Source organism: Apteryx mantelli, chromosome 10, assembly GCF_036417845.1.
Source record: "Apteryx mantelli isolate bAptMan1 chromosome 10, bAptMan1.hap1, whole genome shotgun sequence".
Lineage (NCBI taxonomy): Eukaryota > Metazoa > Chordata > Aves > Apterygiformes > Apterygidae > Apteryx > Apteryx mantelli.
In genome coordinates this window covers 24,176,640-24,199,670 of record NC_089987.1, presented here as the reverse complement: position 1 = coordinate 24,199,670, position 23,031 = coordinate 24,176,640, and the positions used below count along the sequence as shown (strand labels likewise).

The 23,031-nt window shown below is 53.5% G+C and overlaps 1 protein-coding gene across 2 annotated transcripts; it reads right to left on the bottom strand.

Moving 5' to 3' along the window:
- Positions 1-7,153: 7,153 nt before the first annotated feature.
- Positions 7,154-15,006, bottom strand: LOC136992860 (C-signal-like). Of its 2 annotated transcripts, XM_067302767.1 has the most exons (6): positions 14,786-14,997; positions 11,129-11,180; positions 9,447-9,634; positions 8,720-8,878; positions 8,280-8,390; positions 7,154-7,458 (listed from the first exon to the last, which is right to left on the bottom strand). In XM_067302767.1, the coding sequence occupies exons 1-6, from the start codon at positions 14,930-14,932 to the stop codon at positions 7,345-7,347; spliced, it is 771 nt and encodes a 256-aa protein (XP_067158868.1). In that variant the 5' UTR covers positions 14,933-14,997; the 3' UTR covers positions 7,154-7,344. The 2 variants fall into 2 exon arrangements, with proteins under 2 accessions (XP_067158868.1, XP_067158869.1); XM_067302768.1 differs by lacking the exon at positions 8,280-8,390 and having other exon boundaries at positions 14,786-15,006.
- Between the last annotated feature and the right edge of the window lie 8,025 nt (positions 15,007-23,031).

The following is a 23,031-nucleotide window of genomic DNA, read 5'->3' as shown; positions in this document are numbered from 1 at the left end:
CACACCCCGGGCATGAAGCCAGTGGGCCCCTGCTTCTTGTGGTACCTCTGCCTGGAGCTTGCCAGCCCCTGTCAAGGCAGTGCAACTCCCATCACTCCCACTGCCTTGTCCCAGGCTGCTTGCGCCTTTCCTGCACTGCCCTGTCAATGTGCGTCTGTTCTGCACCCTGCAGTACCCAGGCCCCATGGAGTCCAGCCCTACTATGTACCCTGGGGTGCCAGCATCCCTCTGAGATGCTCATGGCCAGGGGAGCAAGGCTGGGCTCTGGAGTCCTTTTGCTTCGGCTTGAAGTGCTTTTAATGTGGTATCGTCTGGGGACCATCTCCCAGCACTAACTGGGCTGCAGAGAAAAGAGACAGGGACAAGTGGGGCTGGACAATCCAAGCTCCAAGCACATTGTTGGGGAGGCAGTGGGACAGCCCAGAGCATCTCCCTGACAACCCTCATGGGCCCAGTGGCTGGGTGACATACCTGTGCTCCTGCCTGGCCTCAGCCACACGGACACCGATGCTTAAGAAACGCAGCTCCACAGTGGCCAGCACTGGGAGGATACGGCCGCAGTGTAGAAGGTAAAGCTGTGCTGATGGGGGGACTGAGCCCTCTTCCTCACCAGACAAGAAAGGGGGAACAAATCTGGCACTGTTCAGTTGCAGGAGAATGAGGTGGCTTGGAGAAAGTTCCTCAAACGGTATCTGATCTTTGTTTATCCAAGAAGCTACAGGTAGCAAAGCCTCCTCCAGAGACTGCACAGTCCAAGTATGTCCTGGTTCTTTAAATGAAGCAGGTGAAGTGTTGCAATTTTCTTTCTCAAAAGAGCTTTTCTCCAAACTGTTTATGAAGTATTTGAGTTAAATTTGTGCAAAGTTGGGAGTGCTCAATGTAAAGCCGTCACCTCAGTGGTGCCTCTTCAGCTGGCCAGGGAGGCTTCCAGAGGAAGCACCAGGCAGGATTCAACTAGCTACAGTAGGGAAAGAACAAGGAGGGAAACACACACAAGTAAATCCTTCAGGACCTCCTCTCCCCCCAGAAAGACAAAAGTGCAAGCATCCTTCCTTGCAAGGGTACCTGGGGGTATGGACTGGCAAGCCCACCCTTGGAAGACTTGGGGAAGGGAGACCTGCCAGGAGGGTGCTACTGGGCCCCGGGGAGGTAAGGCCTGAAGTAAGCTTCTGCTACTGATCCAGCAACAGGCTTTGTACTGTCCTGCCAGGGTAGCCGGGGAGCCTTCCCAGCTCCAGACAAATGGAGCAGAGAGCAGCACGCTGGGCAGCAGTGGGTTAAACTCGAGGTGGGATTTGGTGAGCTGCTTCCTCCCAGCTAACAATAATACTGTGAGGGGGAGAGGGGATGCACAATGGGCCCTGCAGGGCCTGATAGCGGCCGAGTAACCCTGGCCCCGCAGCTGCAGCAGTGCAGGAGGAAGCCTCCGCGCGTTATCTGCTGGCCCCACACAGCCTCTTTGGCAGCCCTTTTACCGCAGGGACCGAGATGTGCTTCCTCGTGTGCAGCGTGCAGCATGCACCCGGGCCAGGTCCTAGTGCTGTCATGGTAGTCCTGTGCCCCAGCACCCTCCTCTGCTTTTCCCAGCATCGCTGCCACATCAGGCACCCTCAGACAGCACCAGGGCCCCGGACAAGCCCACCTTTCAAGCAATGGAAAGTCTGCTATCCCGCTGGACCCCAGGATTGCAGCTCTGGGAATGATCGCCTGGGGCTCTGAGCCACAGAGGCGCAGTGCTTCCCAGCACAGAGATGCCCGCACCGTGCCCATCCTGCTAGCCCATGCTATGGACAGTGCCCACACCTTGGCAGAATGAAGAGCTGTTCCAGCTGGAAGCAGGTGCAGCCTCGTGTGAGTGGGATTCCAGGTCCTGGCTGAGGTTCCTGCAGCTCTGTCTGCCTGTGCTCCTTGTCCTTCCCCTGCCGGCTGAGGTCTGCTGCATCCAGAGCTGCTGAGACCAGCTGCCCTGGCTACGATGGCTGTTGCTCCTCTTGCCTGCTGGGCTGCATCTCCCAGCACTTCCTCATGTGCTGGCTGTTTCTGACCTTCCTCCCATCTGCTGCTCCACCTCCCATAGAGCTGTGGCAGTCAGCTCCATGTCACAGGAGCAGCGCCCTTTTCCCTTCCCAGTCTCTTCTTTCACCTGTCTCTTCCTGGAGCTGGCTTTGCTTTCACAAGGGTTCTGCCACGTGCTGCTCTCCCCACTCATGCACTCTAAGACAGTCTCGCCCTGATCCTCGGGATCCTCGCCCTGGATCCCTGCCCTGGATGGTTCCTCTGGGGCTCCCCGTGTCCTTCCCACTGCAGTCCCAACCCCATGGGCATTTCTGACCCCAGCTCCTGGGGCAACAAGTCTTTGCCAGTGGCTCTTGGGCTGAAGCTGGCGGAAGACCTGGAAAATGGGTCTTTCCTGATGGTAAGATGTTCCCTGAAGTCAGTCCCTGGGCCTTGGAGCAGCACTGGGCTCACCAGAGCAGAGACATATGATTGCTCCTGGATACTCCTGTGGCTCACAGGGCCTGACAGGACAGCCAGAGCTGCTCTGCCTTGTGGGGAGTGATGGAGGGGCTGGCTTGGTTCAGGATGCCAGTGGGGCTTGGGGAGACAGGTCCCGTACAGCCCCCATATGAAGGACCCCTCCGGATGGTGGTCCAGATTTCCCCACATGCTGTACCCAGCATCCGCCCGGGATGGTGACCAAGTTCTGCGGTGCCATCCCCATTGTCCGTCTCTTCCAACAGATGATTGTTTTTCTTGGGACCTTGGTTTCAGTTTCACGCTGTTCTGCAAACCTGTCAGCTCCTCCTGTGTCTGTGGTCCCTCTACGTCTTGGACCTGGCTGCGAGGAGGCCAGACTCTCGCCATCATCTCTTTGCTGTTCCCCATTATAGGCAGAGGAGCTTTGGAGGTGTGTGCTCCCAGCTACCTTGGGGAACTCTCTGCAGCATCATCTCTTGTTTTTATTTCTGCACTGCAGGTGCAACCATCAGCTGGGAGGGCAAATTCTTTGATTACTTTGGAGCTGGGTCCTCTGCGCAGATGTGCATGTTAGAGGATGGGCAAAACTCCAATCTGCACCCAATCTGGTTGGGTCCAATCTGCATCCAGCCGACAGCTTCAGATTAGAGACATGTTAGGGAGACCCTGCTTTTAGCTGCTAAAAGCAGATGGATCTTGAATCATCCTTGCTCTCTCCCAGCTTGCCTGTGCTTCTACAGAGTGCTAGATGGCCTGATTGAGCTGGCCCTTCAAGTGCCTATGCTGAGTCCTGTGAAAGGATGGTGCATGGGGCTGCACGTGGCAGCAGGCTCTCCAAGGATGCTCTCCAAGGATTGCTGTCTCTCACTGCCACTAAAGCACTGGCACTGCCAGTCATCCTTCCACAACACAACAGGGGCCAGAAAGGGCAGACATGGATGAAGGAGGAAACTGTGGGCATGCTGAGCAAGAAATCTGTTGCTGTCCTGGAAAGGGAGTGCAGCTGAGTGGAGAGGCCATGAGTATGTGACCAGCCTCAGTGCCCCTCGCCCATCACTGTGGGCCAGGTGAGCACCAAGATCAGACACTGCCCAGAGCTGGGAGATAAGCCCAACACAAAGGGCAAAGCCAGCAAAAGGAAGAAAAGGGAGTGAGCAAGGCAGGAAACATCAGGCAGGAGAGGAAATGGGGAGATAATCAGCTGCATAAAGCACAAACACCCGGAATATGAGCAAAGGAAAAGCAAACACTACTTGGCAAGCATTTGAGCTGGAAGATCTGCCCATCTGGCCTCTTTCTGAGCCTTCCCAGGGAACAGGCGTCCCAGAGCAAGGTGTTTGGGCATCCCTGGCCTCTGAGGTACCATGGCTGGCATAGCCTTTGGAAACTCAGCTCTGGACATGTCCATACTCCCTGGGATGAACCTAGTGTAAGGCTTGGGGAGCAGCTAGCCTAGCTTGGGATGACAAAGCACCCAGAGGTGACTCCCAGTTGGGAGAAAAGGTTTCTGGGTTCCCTGGAAGACATGACAGGGGGCAGAGTCTGGGCAGTGCTGCCTCAGTCTCCTGTTTGCTTGAAAACTGGGACCAACATTGACAGACCTGCTGCCACTGCATGGCAATTAGCCTGCTGCACAGGGAATGTCCAAGTGCCGGAACGGAAGACTCTGCTGGGCTGGGCTTCCTACGGGCCATTGCTCATGGTGCTTCAACACATAGCACCCCCTTGAGGCTTGTTCTCATCCCCAGCGGCTGGGCTTCTAGTAGTGCAAGAGTGGGCTTCATCTGCACAGCTTCCTACACCTCCTACCCCTGCCTTGGGCACTCCTGGAGCACACAGGGCTGCCCACTTCCCAGGAGACCTGCCTATGCTGGGATGTCTCCATTCCCAGTGGGGCTGGGGACAGAGGTGCTCACAGATTTGCCAGCCTCTAGCATCTGGCCTGAGCTCAGCCAAAACCCCACTGCCACGGCACGTGGGCAGCCGTTCTGTGCCCCAGTGCTGACCATCACCAGCACTGCAGACGGTCCTGGCAGTGGAGCTGATGGAGCCTGTCCCACCTTCCAGCAATCCCATTTCTCCGAGTATGGCCAGGAAAGCAGCTGCATCTGTCTCCTGGGGCTGGCAACGATGTTGGGGGGCAGAGGGGTGTCACAGGTGATAAGCTGCCTACAAGCAATGGTGGGATCCCTGGCATAGCCCATCTACCAGTGCCCAGCACATGGCATGGGGCAGGAGGGAGAAAACTCACAGGGCGAGATAAACATGGGAAAGATAGGCATGGAGCCAGCTCACAGTGGCTGGCTGGGCTTCAGCTAGCTTGTGTGGAGCAACTAGGACGGGAGTGCTTCTGCCCAAGGGCGAGAGGGGCACTTGTTGGAGGCTCGGCCACATCTCTGAGCCAGTGCTGGGCAATGGCTGAGTGCAACCGTATCCCTAGCTGCAGGATCAGGCCTCCCCCCATGCTCCAGTCCTTTGGAGACATTGTTTTGCACATGGGATGTTTCTCACTGCAGGAGCCTTGTCCTCCTGCTGCAATCACAGTGCTTACAAATGCCCAGAGAGGTGCCCAGATGTGCACTGCCTCCTCCGGCTATAGATATGAGGTGGGGCTGGAAAGGAAAACAGCAAAGATGAGCAAGCATCAGTGTGGGGAGCCAAGTGGCTGGGAAGCACCCAGACTGCCGTGGGCTTCCCTGAGCGGGAGCAGCCTTGAGCCAGGGGTGCCAGCATTGCTCTGAGTCCCTGGCGCAGCTCGGTTTGTTTGGATGGATGCTGATGGCAGGAGGAAAAAGTTGAGGCCAGTGTCTCCCTGCCAGGGTGCCTCTGTGCAGCAGTGGGCGCCTCATGCATGGGTACCACTCCCAGCAGCTCTGCTGGCAGCACGCAGCACCATTTCCCAAGCGCCTTGGAAAGCACATTACAGGCCTTGGGAAGCAATTTACAGCCTGGGCATCAGGAAGACAGACAGCAAGCTCTGAACAGCCCAGGGGCCTGGCTTCCTTTGGCACAGCCAGGCAGGAGTTGGCATTAGCCCCATGATAGGGATAGGGAAGTGGAGCCCCAGCTCTGGGAGAGAATGGGGCTGGAATCCAGGCCTCCTGGCTCCTTTCTCCAGAAAGAAACTGTCCTTTTGCTAGAGCAAGTGCCTGCAGGGTAAGGGTTTCCCTCTCCATCCAGGGGTGCTTCCAGCACCCCTGAACTCTGTAGGGGCAGCTTGCCTCTCCTTCCATGCACGGCTGGACACTGTGGCTGCCTGGGGCTACTGGAAAGGTGGTACATGGAGCCATGGACACAAGCCCATGAGGTCTGGCAGCATTGCTACCTCCAGCCATAGGAACCTCATCCCTGCAGCAAAGCAAGGATAGCCCATGGGATGCAGAGCACCAGGTTCCTAGGCACAGGCTGCAACTCAGGCTGCAGGTGGTCCCTGCTGTCCCCCTTCCTGACCTCTCCAAACATTAGGCTGCCAAATTGCTGCCAGTGGCTTGGGAGGAACTGGAGCCAGTGAGGAAAACCTCTCCACTGCCTGTGACTCACCAGGCTCCTGGGAGGGAGGGGCAAGCCCGTGCCAGAGCTTGTCAGCTCACCTTGGTGGGGCAGAGCCACGGCCCCAGCCCAGCAATCTGCCCCTCATGCTCTGTGTGCCTGTGAGGGTGAAGTCTGGGTGAGGGGAGCCTGCAGCATTCACACTCATGGTTTGGAAATGGGGGACTCCTGTGCAGAGAAGCACAAGGCCTTGAACCTCTGGAACAACTGGAGCTGCCCAGCAAGCCCCATCCCTCCTGCAGAGAGGTATGACCCCAGAGGAGCCCAGAACCAGAGGGAGAGCAATGCTTCAGCCACACCTCAAGACTAGCCAGGAGATGTGGTAGCCGCTGGAAGAAGCAACAGTGGAAAACTCTGGGCTTTCCTCTCCTGTAATCCAGGTAGTTCTGTGCACCTGAGACTTGGCCTGGTTTTGAAGGAGCTTCCAGCTCCTTTTCCCAACATCCCCCCCAAGCAAAAGCTCTTCCCAGAAGATGCAGCCAGGGGCAGAGCCCTCCAGCTTTCTGAAGCTGCAAAAATCAAGTACTGCCCCAAAATCCTTTTCTTTGGGGGTGCTACCACCTCCTGGGCAAATTCATGCAGTCCAGGGCTGTGCAGCTCATGCAGAAGCCCTATCTGCTGCAGAAGGTCAGTTATTAAGGTAGATGCTCAGCTTCTCCATTGGCAGAAGAAGCGCCATTCCCACACTGTACTTTCCAATAGGACTGAATTTCCTCCAGTCAGGGGTACTGAGCCCAGTTGTGGTCTGATACTGGAATGGCTGGCCACCTGAAACTGCAAAACTGGAGCATGGTGCTAACAGGCCTCTCATTCCAGCCCCAAAGCTCCTCTCAAGGACCTTGTGTCTAGCTCAAAGCCCCCCCAGGAAGTCTGCAGCAAAGAGGCTGTGCTGGTGGCAGGCTTTGGGTGGAGGCATGCAGAGACCAGGCTGAGCCATATGCACTCAGCAGCCACAGAAGATAAGAGGGCTTTGTGCTAGTTAAATAGCCCCTGGGGCCTTCCTTGTGTTCAGAGCAGTCCAAGGTAAGGCAGAGAGACCACCAGGTTATTTTTTGAGGGGCCAGCTTCAGGCCAGGGCAGAGACGGCCTTGGCAGGGACACTGCAGCTGGGAGAAGACACAGGTACTATTGGTTGCACTATGTTTATTAGTAACTCTGACACAGGGATCACAGACTGTCCCGCATGTCCGGGGTGGGGTCATCCCAGGCAGCTCACTTGAAGACCACAGAGGGCTGAGCAGGTGATTCAGTACACCTGAAGTCCCCTGGCACTGCGTGGTCTCTTGCAGGGGCAGGCAGTGTGTGCTGTGCTGCTTCTCACCAAGGAATAGCTTTGCCTTCCCAGTTGAGCAGGCTCCCACTGTGCTTCTCAGACAGAATCGGCAGTACAGACAGCAGCCCCCGCACGCTTGTGTCCGCTGTCAGATCAGCCTGCAATGATCCAACAAAGGGCATGGTTGAGGAGCAGGATTGAGACGCCACAGCCATCGCTGGCCATCCACCAACATGCACTCAGCTGTGCACATCCACAGCAAGGCTCCTTCTGCCCAGACTCAGCATGAGAGGCACAGGAGGTGCGACAGGTCATTTTTGTGAGTGGATAGCAGGTACCATATGCTCATTGGCAGCTTGAATGGAGGCAGCTTGGGCTAGGAAGCCAGCTGCAGGCTTTGTGAGCAGGGACAGTAACCACACACATCGGCTTAGCCAAGCAGGCCATGTAAAACATCCTGCTGCAAGTGTGATGCTACAGGCAGGCTTCTCAAACCTCCAGGGCTGCAGGGACAGCCCTCCCCAAAACAGGGATCCTGCAGTGTGAACAGGATAACTGGAGACCTCCTGGGTCTGCAGCTCTCTGAAGAAGGGGATGCAGGACAGGAAAGTGCTGCTCTGTTCACTCCTGCTCCATTGAATCCCGGTTCTCTGCTCCTCTCTGGGCCTGTCCAAAGCCTTTACCCTCCTGAACAGGCCTCCTAGCAGACCTGGATGTGCTGCCCTGGTGCAGGACATGTGCTGATGCTATTTCCCAGAATGCCCTTGCAGTGAAGTATTTCTCAGTCAGCGCATACAGGCTCTGCAGGGGCCCAGCACAGACCCAGGCAACTCGTGGCCTAGCAGGCAGCTTCTTCTCACATGCATCCCTCCTCCTGAGAGCAGTCTTGACCACCTGAGGCACCTCAAGCATGAGTGTGAGTTTGCTGGGCTGGATCCCGTACGTGGGGCCCCCTCACCCCTGCCCAGCCAGAACCCACCTCCTGGGTGCCCATGTCGGTTTTCACCCAGCCAGGGTGAAGCGCCACGCAGAGGATTCCGGTCTCCTCGTAGGTCAGAGCCTGGCACTTGGTGAGCATGTTGAGGGCAGCCTGGAAGAGGAAGGGAGCATAAGCAGCAGGCAGCGCTTAGCAGTAGAAAGCGCCACACACCAGGCTCCACTCCAATGTCTGCCTCAAGGCGAAGGAGAAAAACCAACGCCAGGTCTCCAGGAGACAACGCAGAGTATGTGTCTTCCTTCAGTGAGCAGTGGCCAGGTGGGGGCTGGGCACGGAGATGCCCAGAACGCTCAGGCTACAACTGGTACAGTTAAGTCTCTCTATCTCGCAAGCTCAGGTGCTGCCCTGAGACCAGGCCTGGCAAGGGCTAGCTCTTGCTCCTGCTGAGCTCACAAGGGCAGGCAGGGTCCCGGTCTCCATACCTTGCTGCAGCGGTAGGAGATGACAGGCTTGAAGAAGGACTCAGAAGTTTTCTCGATGGACCCCATAATGGTGGAGATGTTGATGATGGCTGCCTTGCTGCAACTCAGTCCCTTGTCTGTGCTCTCCCGGGCAGCTTTCTTCAGCAGGGGAAGGAACGCCTGGGGAGAAGCAGCATGGGGTGCCTGTGCCTTGAGCCAGCCCCACTTCTGGCAACTGCAGCTCAGCCTCTCTGCAGCAGGGAGGATGAGGAGGAACAGTGGGAGCCCGGGTGTTTTGCTGCAGTGGCCCTGCCCCCTCCCTCCCAGGGCCCTTTGCAAAGTAATCTGGGATCTCTGTCATGACCACAGCAAAGAGGTGTGTGGCCAAAGACATAGGAAATGAAGGCCAGGCCCAGACTCCCTGCCAAATGGCTCCAATACCAAGGGGAAGCTCCTGCACCAATGAAGCCGCTGTCAGAGTGAAGCACAAAGCTGCAGTTTAGCTCCCTGCCTTGGCTTTGATTTCAGCACAGAGAAGTGGTGCCTAATACTCTGGCTCTGTAGCACCAGAGAAACAAAGGCAGTTTGTCCTGCAGGGTCTATGCTGACTCTCTCCAAGCCTCAACCAGCTGCATGCTCCTCCAGAGATGTGCAGGCAGCCATGCTCTCTGTATATCAGGCTGCAGACCCAGCTATGCTCAGCTGGGCCAAATTCCCCCTCTGTGGTGACTTCTGTCCCCAGGGTTACCTGGGCCATCAGCAGTGGCCCCACTGCATTGGTCTTGTATGCCCTTATCATCTCTTCAGAGTCCACCGTATCCAGCGTCGCTGGGGCGTAAATGCCAGCGTTGTTTATCAGCAGATTCAGGCCTGCACCATTCAGCTTCCCCTCCACGATCTTCACTGCACTGATAATGGCTGAGGGATCTGCAACATCTGCAGAGACAAAGGACAGGGTTTGAGAGCCATGGCTGACCTGATATCCCCCAGGCAGAGGTGTCTTCATTTCCTTGTAGAGCCAGAGCAGCCTTGGGGCTGACTGGGGACCGACAATACTCAAGGATGGATGTTCCTGTGGAAATCTCAGACTGGAGTTTTTTGGGCAGGGGGAGCAGCCTGGCCCTGGTCCAAGTCGTGGTGGATGGCCAGACCATGGCACACTCAGGCTGCCCTGGGTCTGCTGCACAGGCTGCAATCTTAAAGCAGTGCCTGTCCTACAGCAACATCTGCTCTCCTGGGAGAGCCATTCACAGAGGCCAAGGATGCTAACTGGCTTGGCCAGCGCTGGTTGGACCCTTCCATACAGGGGAGGGCTCCAAGCTGGGCTCCTGGTGCAGAGGAATGAACCCCCAGGACAGCCCACTCTCACACGTGTGGTAGCACAACCTGACAAAAGGGGCTGCTCCTGGCACCACTTGCAGTTGGCTGTCAACAGGTCCATCTCGACTGGGCTTAGCAGGAGTGCTCGAGAAAAAGGCCTGACTGTGGTTAGCGCCACCCCTGCCAGGGGAACGTCTGATTTTTGAATGCTAGGCATCTTTGTAACCTCTGCATCCAAGGTCCACCCAAGGGGCCCAGCAGGAAAAGACGCTCAACAACAGCTCTCTGTCCTGGCCTTCGTGGTCTCCCATCTGTGGACACCAGATGGTGCTGTGCAACCAGCTCAGAGCATCCTGAAACCCACAGGCTCCAACAGGTCCTACAGCTGTCTCCTCCGCCCCGCAGAATGAGTTCAGGGTGCCCCACTACCATCAGCCCAAGGGCTCCCCCCGGGGCATCCCACAGGGCAAAGCCACCCTGGAGACAGTCCCGTGGTGGCACAGTGCTACTGTGCCTTCCCTGCTGTGTCAGGATAGGCACCAGCAGCTCTGGCCTCCCATCCGTGAACAAAGTCCCTCCTTAAGCAGTTTCTGAGGAGCCGTGAGGCAGAGCGGAAGGTGGAACAGTCCCGACATGGGCTGTGTCGGGTCCTACTGCAGGATTGCTCTGCAGGACCCTATAGCCCTGTGCAGGCTCTGGGACAGCCACGCAGCTTTTCAGTGGAGCTGCCTTCCTCCCAGAGCCCTCTGAGTCTCACAGGTCTATCTGGGACTTGGGGTCAACATGGCTCAGCTGCATCAAGGCGCAAGGAAGCAACAACTCTGCTAGCAGAGTTGGAGGTGCCCAGGACTGGTCTCAAGTGCCTCCCAGTCCTGTGGCCACAGGACAAGGGGGCTCCAAGGAGCAGGGTACTGGGGGCAGGGAGACACAGGGGCTGAGGTACGTCCGGAGGAACTGGGCTTTTGGCAGTGGTGCTTGAAGCCTAAGTGTTGGGCAGCTCTTAAGAACTGGAGCCCAATACAGAGCCTGCAGGTGGGGAGGGAGGGAATGGAGAAATGGGGCCTCTGTGGCTAGCAGTGATGCATCCACTCAGAGGCAGAGTGCACCTACCCAGCTTCACAAGAACCAGGTTTGGGTGCCTGGACGCCAGATCTCTCAGCTCCTACAAAAAGAAACATGGAAACAATCAGGGCACCAGTAATCGTCCACCCTAAGGGAAACATCTTCCAGAGGGCCTTGCCTTCCCCCCAGGCCAGAGGGAGGAGATTAGTCCACACATGTGAATGGCTGCACATGGGGCCTGTCTAGGTGCTCAGGTATTTCCTAGGGTCCACAAAGCAACAGCCACATACACAGAGCAAAATGCTGTCACAACTGCAAGATGCTATGGTCACTCTTTCAATGGCTGCTTGGGTCTACATGCATAACACAGCCAGATCCACAGCAAAGGATGGGCACAAATTATTAAGGACCAGCTTACCTGGGGAATGATGCAAACCAACCAGGAATAAGGCCAGAAGAGTCTCCCAGAGGCTGCTGGAAGTGTTACAGGTCTGGGAATGACCAGGAATGCATTCCTGCCATTCCTGATGCTGTGCATCATCCTTGCTGCTGCAGGTGACTAGCCCTTGTACTGCCCTGTCCTTGGCTTTCCTATTTGTTCAACATTTCTCACCACAAGGATCATAGTCACCTCTAGCAACTCACTGGCCCTGCATTTTCATCCAGGTATTTTTAGCTAAAGAGCAGGGGGTTGTGTGGATCCATGCCTGCTCCAGTCTCCCCAGGACGCTGCTGAACAGCCGGGCCTGGCTGATGAATGTGAAGGCAGCAAAACACAGCTTTGGGGCCTGCACCTAAAGCACCTTCACACACATGCCAGACACAGACCTGCATGCAGATGGGGAGGGGACAAGAACTACACGGACAGCAACATCTGCTTCCCCCCTACAAGGACCTGGAGATTTGCCCCTTCTTTTTCTTGTAATTGGCTTAAAACAGTGTATCTTATCATATAACAGACACAGTTTGTCTGTGAAAACCTTGAGAAAACCTGTGAAAACCCTGAGAAAATAGGTTTAAAATAAATAGGGAGCTGCAGGACTGGGCAAGATCTCCACAGACCTTTCCCAGGACCAAAAGCGGTTTGTGTGCTCCTAGGTCATCAGCCCCTGAGTTTTGCCATGTTCAGCGGCACTGACCAAAGAGGGTAGGAGCACTGGCCTAAGTGCCTTGTCAGACTCAAAAGGCTTGAAGGCTGGGGAAGTCTTATCTGGATCCAAATAGCACAATCCCAGGACCCACTCTGCTCTGGACACTACATCTTACCCACTCAAGTGAAATGAAGCACTTTGCAAACTTTTATTGATTACTTTTGCCCAAAGGTAAAGGGTTCAGAAGCCCTTTTCAAAAAGGATAAAACCCAAAATGAGACTTTCAGCTTTGCGGTTCTTAACAGCTCTTTGCTTTCTCCCACTACAGCAGGTTTTAAATGACTGAAATCAAACCACCACATTCAACCTGGCCAAAACGATTATCTTTTACAACTATTTAAAATCTCTAACAGACAAATCCACAGAGAATGTGAGAGAGGAAATGCAAATCAGTGACGTCTCATGAGCTGCTGCAATCCCTTGGGCTCATCCTACCAGTGTGGAGTGGGAGCACTGGTCCTGGCAGCAGTCAGAGCTCAGTTGTCCCCTGGAGCTCTGTGCTTCACCATCAGGCTCTGCATTCTCACATTCCCTCTGGGCACAGGAAGTGATGGAAAATACTTCTAAAGGGTTTGCAGTGGCCAACAGGCATTTTTCCTCTCATGAAGTGCTTTGTTCAGCTGCTGGCCTCGAGAACCTCACAGCTCCCTGGGGTAAGTCTAGCCCCACTCACCCCCCAACATCTGATCCAGCCATGAAGGGGCAGGAGGAGTGAGTGTGGCTCTGACCTGGCGGAGGGTCACCTCACTCTCTGTCCCTCATGGTCACTGACTTCAGTAACACCTTGAAAATGCTGCCCTCACCCTGCCTCAGCTGGACAAGGCTTAAAGAAGCATACTGTGCCTGAGAGCAATGCACAGGGACCCTCTGGGAGAAATCAGCTCCAGTCCAGCCCTGCAAACAAGTCCTTTGATCTCATCAGTAACTGTCCAAGCCCAGCATGTGTCGGGGGAGAACGGGCAAAAATAAGGGACTGGAACTAGCTTTCACCCATCCAGTTTGGGCACCAGCAGCAGCAGCAGCAGGAGTTCTGCACCTCTGTGCTGGCAGCAGGGTTCGTTAGTCTCACCGTACTGTGACTACTCACACCTCAGAATAGCACAGGCAGCAAGCATGAGAAGAGCACACCATCCCAAGGACCCTCTAAGGTGTGCTTCCTGCATGCTCTGTGCTGGCCCCTGCACATGGCCAAGCTCTGAGAAGATGCAGCAAAAAGTCAGCCAAAGCTTGCCCTTGTCAGAGCGGTTGTCTCTCTTCTGATATTTTAGTGGGTCTGAGTAAGTGCAGGAAGAACAAAGCTGGCCTTAGTGGAAATAAAGGAAACTGGAAGTGTGGTGCTTTGTTCCCATGATTTCCTGCTGAAACGACATGTGTGTGTCTCTCATATTTCAGTGAGGTGGAAAGCAGGGGAGGGAAGGTCCCATGGCTGCTTTCAGACTCCATGGGCTGTCAGCTCATCAACTGCCAGATTTTGGGGAGATCAGTAACATATTGCAGAACTGGCAAGAGCAGCATCACTGTGACTCATATGAGATCAGACAGCCGCAGCAGCCACAGAGTCAGACCCTATCTTGCGCTAGCTGAAGCAACGGTCACCATGCACAGGGAAAGAAGGAGGGCTGGTTGCAGCACTGCCAATGTAATCTCAAATAGCTCAGTGGTGGAGTTCAAGAACAGTGCGGGCTTTCTCTTCTCTCACTTCTGCCAGTTGCATAAGAGACTTTCAAAGGGACTTTCATACCAAACATGCACCGCAGGCAGCACTCAGTGCAAGCATGAGAGGCATGAGATTCCTATGTAACTCAGATCATGATTTTTTTTGTTGTTGTTGAAGTTATCTGAGCATGTAACTAATGGCAACTGCCTGTGCCCAGAGACGCTGCCAACATGGTCAAAAGTCACTGCATGGCTGGATCTAGCCGGTGAGCTCAGAGCATGGGGCTCCATAAGGCAGAGCTGTGTGCACCTCCAGGCTGCCTAACAGTACGGCTCCCGGTCACCTTCCCTCTGCCTGCTCCCATGAGGAGATACAGCACCCAGCCTAGCTCCAAGGGCAGTGCAGCAGCCTGGGCCTGCCGCTGTGCCCGGGCAACGCCTCACCCCGAAGCAGGAGCACCCCCGACGCACAGCTTGCCAAGTCCAGCCTGCAGCTGGGGTCTGACTCACACCTGAGTCTGACCCCCGGGCAAGTCCGACCTGCAGTCGGGGTGTAACCTGCAGCGGGGGTGGGACCACGGGCGGGGGCCGACTGCGGCCAAGTTTGGCCCCCGGCCGGGGTCTGACCCGCAGCCGAGCCTGGCCCACAGCCAGGGCTGTCCCGCAGCCGGGCCCCGGCGGCCGCGCCGGGCCGCGCCGGGCCGGGCGGCACTGGGAGCGGCTGCCTGCCGGCACGTGCAGCCGCCGCGGGGGCCGCCGAGCTGCCGCGGCCCCGCTGCCGCCGCGCCGGGGCCCGGCCGCGTAGCCGAGGCCCAGCCCGGGGCCGCCGCGCTCTGCCCGCCCCGGGGCGGCCGAGGCGGAGCGGGTCGCAGTCGCAGCCGCGGCGCCGCGCACTGACCTGGGCCCGCGGCCCCTCGGGGTCCCGGCACGTCGCGAAGATCCAGGCGGGGGGCCGGGGCCCGCCCAGCAGCTGCTTCACCAGCTCCAGCCCGATGCCGCGGTTGGAGCCGGTGAGCAGCACGGCGCGAGCCCGCAGCGCCGCCATGCCCTCGCTCGCCCTGGGGCTCCGGGGGCCGGCGCGGCCCGGCCCGGGCCTTCCGGGGCCGCCCCGCGCTGCCGCCCGGGGGCCGGCCCGGGCCTTGCGGGGCCGCCCCGCTCCGCAGCCGCTGCCGCCCGGGGGCCGCCCGGGGGCCGGCCCGGGCCTTGCGGGGCCGCCCCGCTCCGCAGCCGCGGCCGGTCTGGGGGGCGGGGAGCGGCGGCGCGGCCCTCCGGGGAGGCGAGGCGAGGTGAGGCGAGGGCCCGCGGCCGTTCCCTGGGCAGAGCCGCAAGGGGAAGGGGCCGCGGCCCCTGGCAGGGCCCAGGTGGTGTCGGCGTGGGGAGGTTTCCCCAGAAGGGTTTGTGCCCGCGACCCCAAAGCCAGGTCCCCCACGAGAGCAGCCTGCGCCCTCCTGGGCCCCGTGGCTGGATGTGCCAGGCTGAGGTCTCTGCTCTGCCTCCGGCCAGGCTGACTCGGGCCGGGGTCGTGGGGGGTGATGATTTTTCTCACTTAGCGTTCAGCCCAACAGCTCGTCAGACAAGCTGGGTTTGAAACGTCACCCAAGAAGGCCTGAGCACAGCTTCAGGGCAGAGGCACGCACCCCGGGGCAGCGAGCCCAGCGTTGGCCCAAGCCCGGCCCGCAGCCCTGCCACCTGTCCGCTGCCTCTTCCCAGTGGGCCTGGGGTCCTGGTGCTGCTCAGATCTCCCTGCTCTTACTTACTCTGAAACAGCAGCCCCAAGGGTGGCCTGGGTTCCCCACTGGGAGGAGCAGTGGTTTACTGGGGAATTTTCAGGGGGCCGGGATTTTCTAGAGCTGTCTCAGCAGATTAGAGGGGGCTCCAGATCTTCCCACAGGTAGGATGGAGGGGAGAAGGAGGGAATTTCCAGCATCTCTGAGAAGCTAGGTGGTACCTCCAGCACCTTTGGCATAGAGATGTGATACATCCACGCTCCTGGGAAGGTAAAAAGTCCCAGTGTTGACTCAGGGGTTTACAATTTGTCAGGCAGGTACCCAGTATTTCACAGCTCGCTCTTATGGCCCACACAGAAATCAGCCTGATTTTGCCCTCTCCAGGCTAATCAGATCATGCATCCATAAAGTAAGCGTGCTGCAGTGCAAGGACACAGCTGCTCTGGGAGGCTTTCCCTACTTCCTTTGCTGATGGGCATCAGGAATCTGGTTCCAAAGGCATGGAAAAGAATAAAGCAAGAAAAAGGCTTGGTAGCACTAGGGCTGGGAGAAGCGCTGGAAAGAGAGAAATGAAGAGAGACTAAGTATCAGTGTCAACTGGAGGATGGTGTGTGGATGGGACGTACATGTTCTAACTCTGCTGTCTGCCCGGGTGGATATTGATGTGATGGAGTTTCCTGTTTTGTTTTAGTTTCAGTTATTATATGGGAAACTATATGCATGAACAACATTAAAATCCCATCATGGTGACTGTACAATGAGAAGCTCAACAGTGAAGTAATCACTGAGCAGCTCATATATATATAAATATATAAATATATATAAATATATATATATAAACATTATTATTTATGTTGCTGATTTTCATTCTTACTTGACAAACACTAGACAAAACACCTCTGATACCAATAAATAAACCAGCGTATAAATAATGATATCATATCAATTTGGCAAAATTATCAAGCAGCTTGTGCTAACTTCACTCTGCTCCATTGCAGTTCAGTGACATTGCTGTGCCTCTACTCCCTAGTTTGCCTTATGATATAAAAATGCTTTGACTACCCTTTGGTTTTAAACAGCTACACAGAAATTGGAGTTTACTAAAAATAAATCTTTGATTGTGCCAATAAATACTACAAAGCAGAAACCTTCATTATAACATAGTTTTTAATCAAGGTCCGTTCTCCTTCTCCTGCCTCGTTATATTCTCAGGCCCTGAATTGGGTGACTTGTCACCAGGAGTCCTGCTCCATCTGTTGCAAGGACTGGAAGATGTTTAGGAAATTAGGAGGGGTGCCTACAAAGAAACAGTCTTGATGAACTGCACTGAGAAATGTTTTTTTAGTGGCCTATTACACAGAGATCCTGTGTGTTGTGGGCACATCACATTAACCAACTCTTTGTAGATACTCACTTCAAAGACCCCTGGAAACAGGGATCGTCTGTGATCTGCTGTGTAGAAATGGTTAGCATGCACAGCCACAGCTGAGGTCAGTAGGAACTCTGTTCTGAACATAGTTAACGCAAGCCATGAAAAAAAAAGCGTGGTCTAGGCATGTGAAATTGAATACTTCACAGACTGCTTACCTCACTTTTATGCTTCAGTTCTCCATGTTCAAAAGAGGGGATTATAAATTTTTTGCAAACCTCATTAGTTAAATGTTGTGAGGCTACCCAAAGGTGATAGAGAAATGCAAAAAATATATATATATGTGTGTATATATATATATATAAGCTTACCTGAGTGCTTTATTTTCTCAGCAACATAGAGGCCTTGGTGACTTCCTCCTCCTGATGTATACGACATGGTGGCCTGGCTAATGCTGCCTGGTAAAACCTGTTTCTGATCTTACTGAGCTTTGGAGTGCTTGAGTGTTTAACTACAAACATGAACCAAGCATTTTTGTCTGTAACTTCTACCCACTTTGAGGTGCGTCGCTTGAATATTTTATACAGATGGTAGTAACAGACCTGACTGAAGCTTTTTGCACACCGAAGCAGTGGGAAAAATAGGTAAGAAATCAAAAGAAAGGTTGTTATAAACAAAGTGGTGGGAACTGTACTAGAAGGATCCTTAAAGCCCACAGAGTTTCTTGTTCTGAAGAGGCAATGAGTATGGAATAGCAGTAATGCTATTGTTGTTACAACCTGGGTTACTGTCTGTGTTATATATTCACTTCTTTGATATGAAGGCACGTTTCTTAGTTCTTTTTGGCAAGTTTAATTAAAAAGACTGCAGGGGTACCCTTCCCCCCAGTCCCAAGTCTCCCAAACCCAAAGCAAATACAGGATTTTCCCTTGCATGTTTTTATGACCCACTTGCGTAGAGGAATTTTTCAGAATAGTCACAGAGTGTACAAGTGTTTTGAGCTAATTAAACATTTACATACTGTCAAACTCGTTGATTACTTCTTCCACTTATGTTTACAGTAGCTTAGAGAGATCCTGGGTCCTTTTCATAACATATTGCTGTTTTCATGAAACATTTTCTTTAATTGGGGACATTTTCTTTAAACAGGAACATTTTCTTCAATCAGGGACCTACCTCCCTGTTTTGCTAGGTGAGCTTCTTCCCACTTGCTAGTTAGTGGAAGCACTTTAATTTCTTATTCTTCAGGGTATTGCTTTCTCGGTTGTTTTCCATTCATGGTTCCTCATTTCTTGATAAGAGCTAGGCTATGTTGAAGCTGAATACTAAGGTTGTTGCTCTGGGACGTTGGTCTTTTTGTGTCTGCCTAATGCCATGCATACAGTTTGGGTTGAATTCATCTTCTCCTCCACCACTTGTTCTACCTCTTTACTGCCATGCTACCCTCAACTCCTCTCTGATCTTGGTGACTGCTGGCTTCCTCTGAACACAGCTCTGCTATGTCTTTACAAACCCCTCACTGCCCACTGTGACAGTTGTTTCTCACTGCAGCCCCTGATGTTGTCCATGTGACCCTTAGATTTAATATCCTGTCCCATTGCTGGAAGTGGTGACCCTCAGAAACAGGAGATGAAGCTGAGCCATTTCCTACAAAGGAAGAAATCCTACTACAGGCTTAAGGTTTTTTTCCATGTCTTTCTTTGGTGTGTTCCTTAGTTAGGGTTTCAGTCAAATGTTTGGGTTCCGCTGTCTGAGAGGTTGGACTCTCACCACTGACCATCCAGTGGGGGCTGGTAAAACACTTTTAGGAGGAAGGTCATACACTTTGGCTTTAGCAAAGAAGAGGGACTAGAAAGGAGTTTTTTGTTCCCCCCCCCAGCATCATCAACCATTCATCAGGTGATAAATGCCAACTGCTCTTGCTGGCCTTGCCTCATTCTCTCATTACAACCCACTGATGTCCATCCAAGAAACTCACAAGCTGATCATTAAGCCATAAGTGTTTATAAGACAGGGGTATATCTTTTTGTCACATAAGGGAGCCCATTCTCAGACATCCCTGGTAGTAAATATGATATTGGGGGAAAAAAAATCCTGCCTGGTTGTCCATAGGTCCCCCTCAGGACATCTTCCAGTTCCTCCCTGAGGGTGGTAGGAAAGAGGCCAGTGGTGGTCTGCTGTGTTCCCTTGGGCCCTGGTAGTGTGGGTCTGCCACCCTGGTTGGCTCCCAGTGCTGCCAGCACTGCTGTGCCACCATCTGCAGGTGGCTGAGGTCTCTTGACTGCTCTTATGAGATGGATTTACCCCAGAAAAGTGCTTCTGAAGCCAGGCTGAGGCTCCTAGCTGACACTGGATCCAAATCCTGTGGCCCAGGTCAGGTTGTGTGCATAGTCTGAGCACTGTAAATCCTTTTCAGGGAAACATTTCCTTGAAAAAAATCACCACATAACTTTGCTGAGGTCTCTACAGGGGTGTTCAAGGCTCTGCACTTGCAGCTAGCTCTCCTGTCATCCTTGATGCCAGCCAACCCTGGGCATTAGACCACAAGTCAGATGTGTCCAAGAGAGTTCTCAAGCTATGCAGAAGGACTCCTGCAGGGAACATGGCTGTGCTGACCTCTGCAAGCCTAGTTCAGAGCAGACAACACCCAAACCATCTTTATGTTTTTCTCCCTCTTGCAACAGAAGTTAGTTCCTGAGAAATTGGTGTGGAGTGGCTGAGCCAGAGCTGTTGCACTTTCTCTTTGCATTTGCAGGGAAGGCTCTGTCTCCACGCTTTCTCTCTGTACCTTTCCTGACAGTCTTAAAACTGAGTGAGGGCAATGCAGTACATCACAAAATCTCCTGGTCAATGGACTTGTCTATGTTTGGGCAACTGAATCAAGCTCACTGTGTCTGAAAATCAGTCCAAATCTGTTGTGCTCTGTCTATATTTGGGATATGAAAGGCAGCAGTTAAAAGGTGTTGGTCAACATTTTTCAAACTGTCAAGTGAAAAGGGGCAGCAAAGTTTCCCACAGATTAGTGTGTCTTCCTTGACTGATCTTGTTATCTAAGGAGGTGCAAAGTCTGGCCAAAGCTTTTTTTTACAGCTGGGGCACTGAGAGTCCTCTCTTCTGTGTGGCTGCCTCTTTTCACTAAATGTTAGGACTTAAACTGTCCTTGGACCTTCACCATCTGTCAAACTTGGCTCAAAAGTTCAAGGGAGTCAAGAGTTATTAAGGTAGGACACACAGATAGAGAAGAGACTGGTTCTCCATCCATGTCATTACCTAACCCTCCTTTCTGTAGGTGATCAGGTTAAGAAATGCCTATTATCTTGCCTTAATATCCTTCTAACCAAATATAAGGAGGTCAGCAGGGTTAAACATCAGCCAAGATCAGGCTGGAAGCATTGGTGACTGCCATATCACAGAGGAAAAATGTGATGTCATTCAATTTTCAGTCAAAACCAGAAGAGGAGGAGAGAAGAAGTGAGTCAGAGAAGCAAAAAAATGACAGAGGAATAGAAAGGTGACAGGAGAACACGAGAATCACATGCTGGGTTGAAGAGAAGGGGTCACAGTAAGTTTACTAAACCTACTGGAGCAGCAAGTTTCCTCCATCTCTCATGGTCCAATCAGGACATCCGATGGGTCCATTATTTCCAGATATAAAGTCACCACCCAGCCCTAAGCTGGATATTACATTGTGGACAGACTGGTAAGGGATGGGAGCGAGATGGGATGAAGCTTTTGGGTGTGGAGAAGACAAAAAGATTGCCATTGTGGTGTCCTAGCCAAGAGCAGCTTCTGCAGAGAGTGGCGCAGTATTGGGAGTGACAGCCCTGGGCAGCCTAGAAAGGTAAGAGTGAACAGGACCTGCGCATGTGGGTATGTGGATCCTGTTGCCCTTGACCTCTGCAGTGTGGTCACTGATTGCAGCCATGCTTTTGAAAACCCAGTTCCGCATTCCTGTCCGCCAGCGGGAATGACTCACCCATGGGGAGCTGTGAGCAGGCCTCCTGCAATTGGGATTCAGAGAAGCAGGCCACCATTTTCATCACTAGTGTTGAAGAAATTCTCAATATATTTGGGTTAGGTCAGAACAGAACAAATAGATTTTACTATAGCTAGCTACAGGAGAGAGCACATGGAGGCAAAGGTGACAATAAGCCTCACCTATATAGTCTCTGCCTACCAAACAGGAACAAAGCCTTTTATGTACTTTCTTACTTATTCGGGAAGCTTCTTAAACAATCGAAGGTCATAATCAACAACCTTTCCTTTTATGGAACGCTCTACATGCCTCCTGCCTCAAGGCTGGTTGGATCCAGTTTTAATGGGTAATTCGATGCTAGAACAGTTAAAACATGACAGCCCTCAGCCAAAATTGCCTTTTAAATCTCTGAACAGTATATAAACCTTAAAATGCATTACATAGTCTGTATATATACACAAACTGCCACAACTGGCCCCTTGGAGACTACCAGTCTCGCACCTAGAGTGTGATAGAAGAGCTGCAGATGCCTAGCTCAGGGCTCCTAAACAGGACCTCTCACTGCTTAGGCAATGCTGTCCCTTCCTCTGCTCTTGCCTCTAGGTTCCCTTATTCAACTGAAATGAGCATAAGTTTATCAATTTCTTCCTTCTCTTGCTCACGAGCTTCTAGCACAGCAAGGCAGATACCCTGTACATCTTTGACCTTTTGCTGTCTTGATGGATGGTTCCAATTTAAGCAACAGTTACAAAAAGGTAACAGACAGCACTTAAGAAGAAAACATACAAAGCATAATACTACTATAACACAGACAATTATAAGAAATCCATATACAATCTTAATTCTTAGAGACCCAAACCGGTTCCACAAACTCCAGCTGTCTTCCTGATACAGTTGCGCAGCTGCTTTATGAATTCTCACACAGAATCACAGAATCACAGAATGGTTGAGGTTGGAAGGGACCTCAGGAGATCATCTAGTCCAACCCCCCTGCTCAAGCAGGGTCACCTAGAGCACATTGCACAGGATCGCGTCCAGGCAGGTTTTGAATATCTCCAGAGAAGGAGACTCCACAATCTCACTGGGCAACCTCTTCCAGTCCTCTGTCACCCTCACAGTGAAGAAGTTTTTCCTCATGTTCAGATGGAACTGCCTGTGTTTTAGTCTGTGCCCGTTGCCTCGCGTCCTGTCGCTGGGCACCACTGAAAAGAGTCTGGTCCCATCCTCTTGACACCCTCCCTTTAGATACTTGTACACATTAGTAAGATCCCCTCTCAGCCTTCTCTTCTCTAGGCTAAACAGGTCCAGCTCCCTCAGTCTTTCCTCATAAGAGAGACGCTCCAGTCCCCTAATCATCTTCGTAGCCCTTCGCTGGACTCTCTCCAGTAGTGCCACATCCCTCTTGTACTGGGGAGCCCAGAACTGGACGCAGTACTCTAGATGTGGCCTCACCAGGGCTGAGTAGAGGGGGAGAATCACCTCCCTCCACCTGCTGGCAACACTCTTCGTGATGCACCCCAGGATACCATTAGCCCTCTTGGCCACAAGGGCACCTTGCTGCCTCATGCTGAACTTGGTGTCCACCAGCACTCCCAGGTCCTTCTCCGCAGAGCTGCTTTCCAGCAGGTCAACCCCCAACCTGTACTGGTGCATGGGGTTATTCCTCCCAAGGTGCAGGACCCTGCACTTCCCTTTGTTGAACTTCAGGAGGTTCCTCTCTGCCCACCTCTCCAGCCTGTTCAGGTCTCTCTGAATGGCAGCACAGCCCTCTGGTGTATCGGCCGCTCCTCCCAGTTTTGTATCATCAGCAAACTTGCTGAGGGTGCACTCTGTGCCTTCATCCAGGTCATTGATGAAGAAGTTGAACAAGACTGGACCCAGTACTGACCCCTGGGGGACACCGCTAGCTACAGGCCTCCAACTAGACTCTGTGCCGCTGATCACAACCCTCTGAGCTCTGCCATTCTGCCACTTCTCAATCCACCTCCCTGTCCACTCATCTAGCCCACACTCCCTGAGCTTGTCTATGAGGATGTTATGGGAGACAGTATCAAAAGCCTTGCTGAAGTCAA

Coding starts and splice junctions, on each gene's coding strand:
- LOC136992860 (XM_067302767.1), bottom strand. CDS start 14,932: ATGGCGGCGCTGCGGGCTCGCGCCGTGCTGCTCACCGGCTCCAACCGC. Junction 8,879..9,446: donor GGCCACTGCTGATGGCCCAG/GTAACCCTGGGG, acceptor GCTTCTCCCCAG/GCGTTCCTTCCCCTGCTGAA. Junction 7,459..8,279: donor CCGACATGGGCACCCAGGAG/GTGGGTTCTGGC, acceptor GGATCATTGCAG/GCTGATCTGACAGCGGACAC.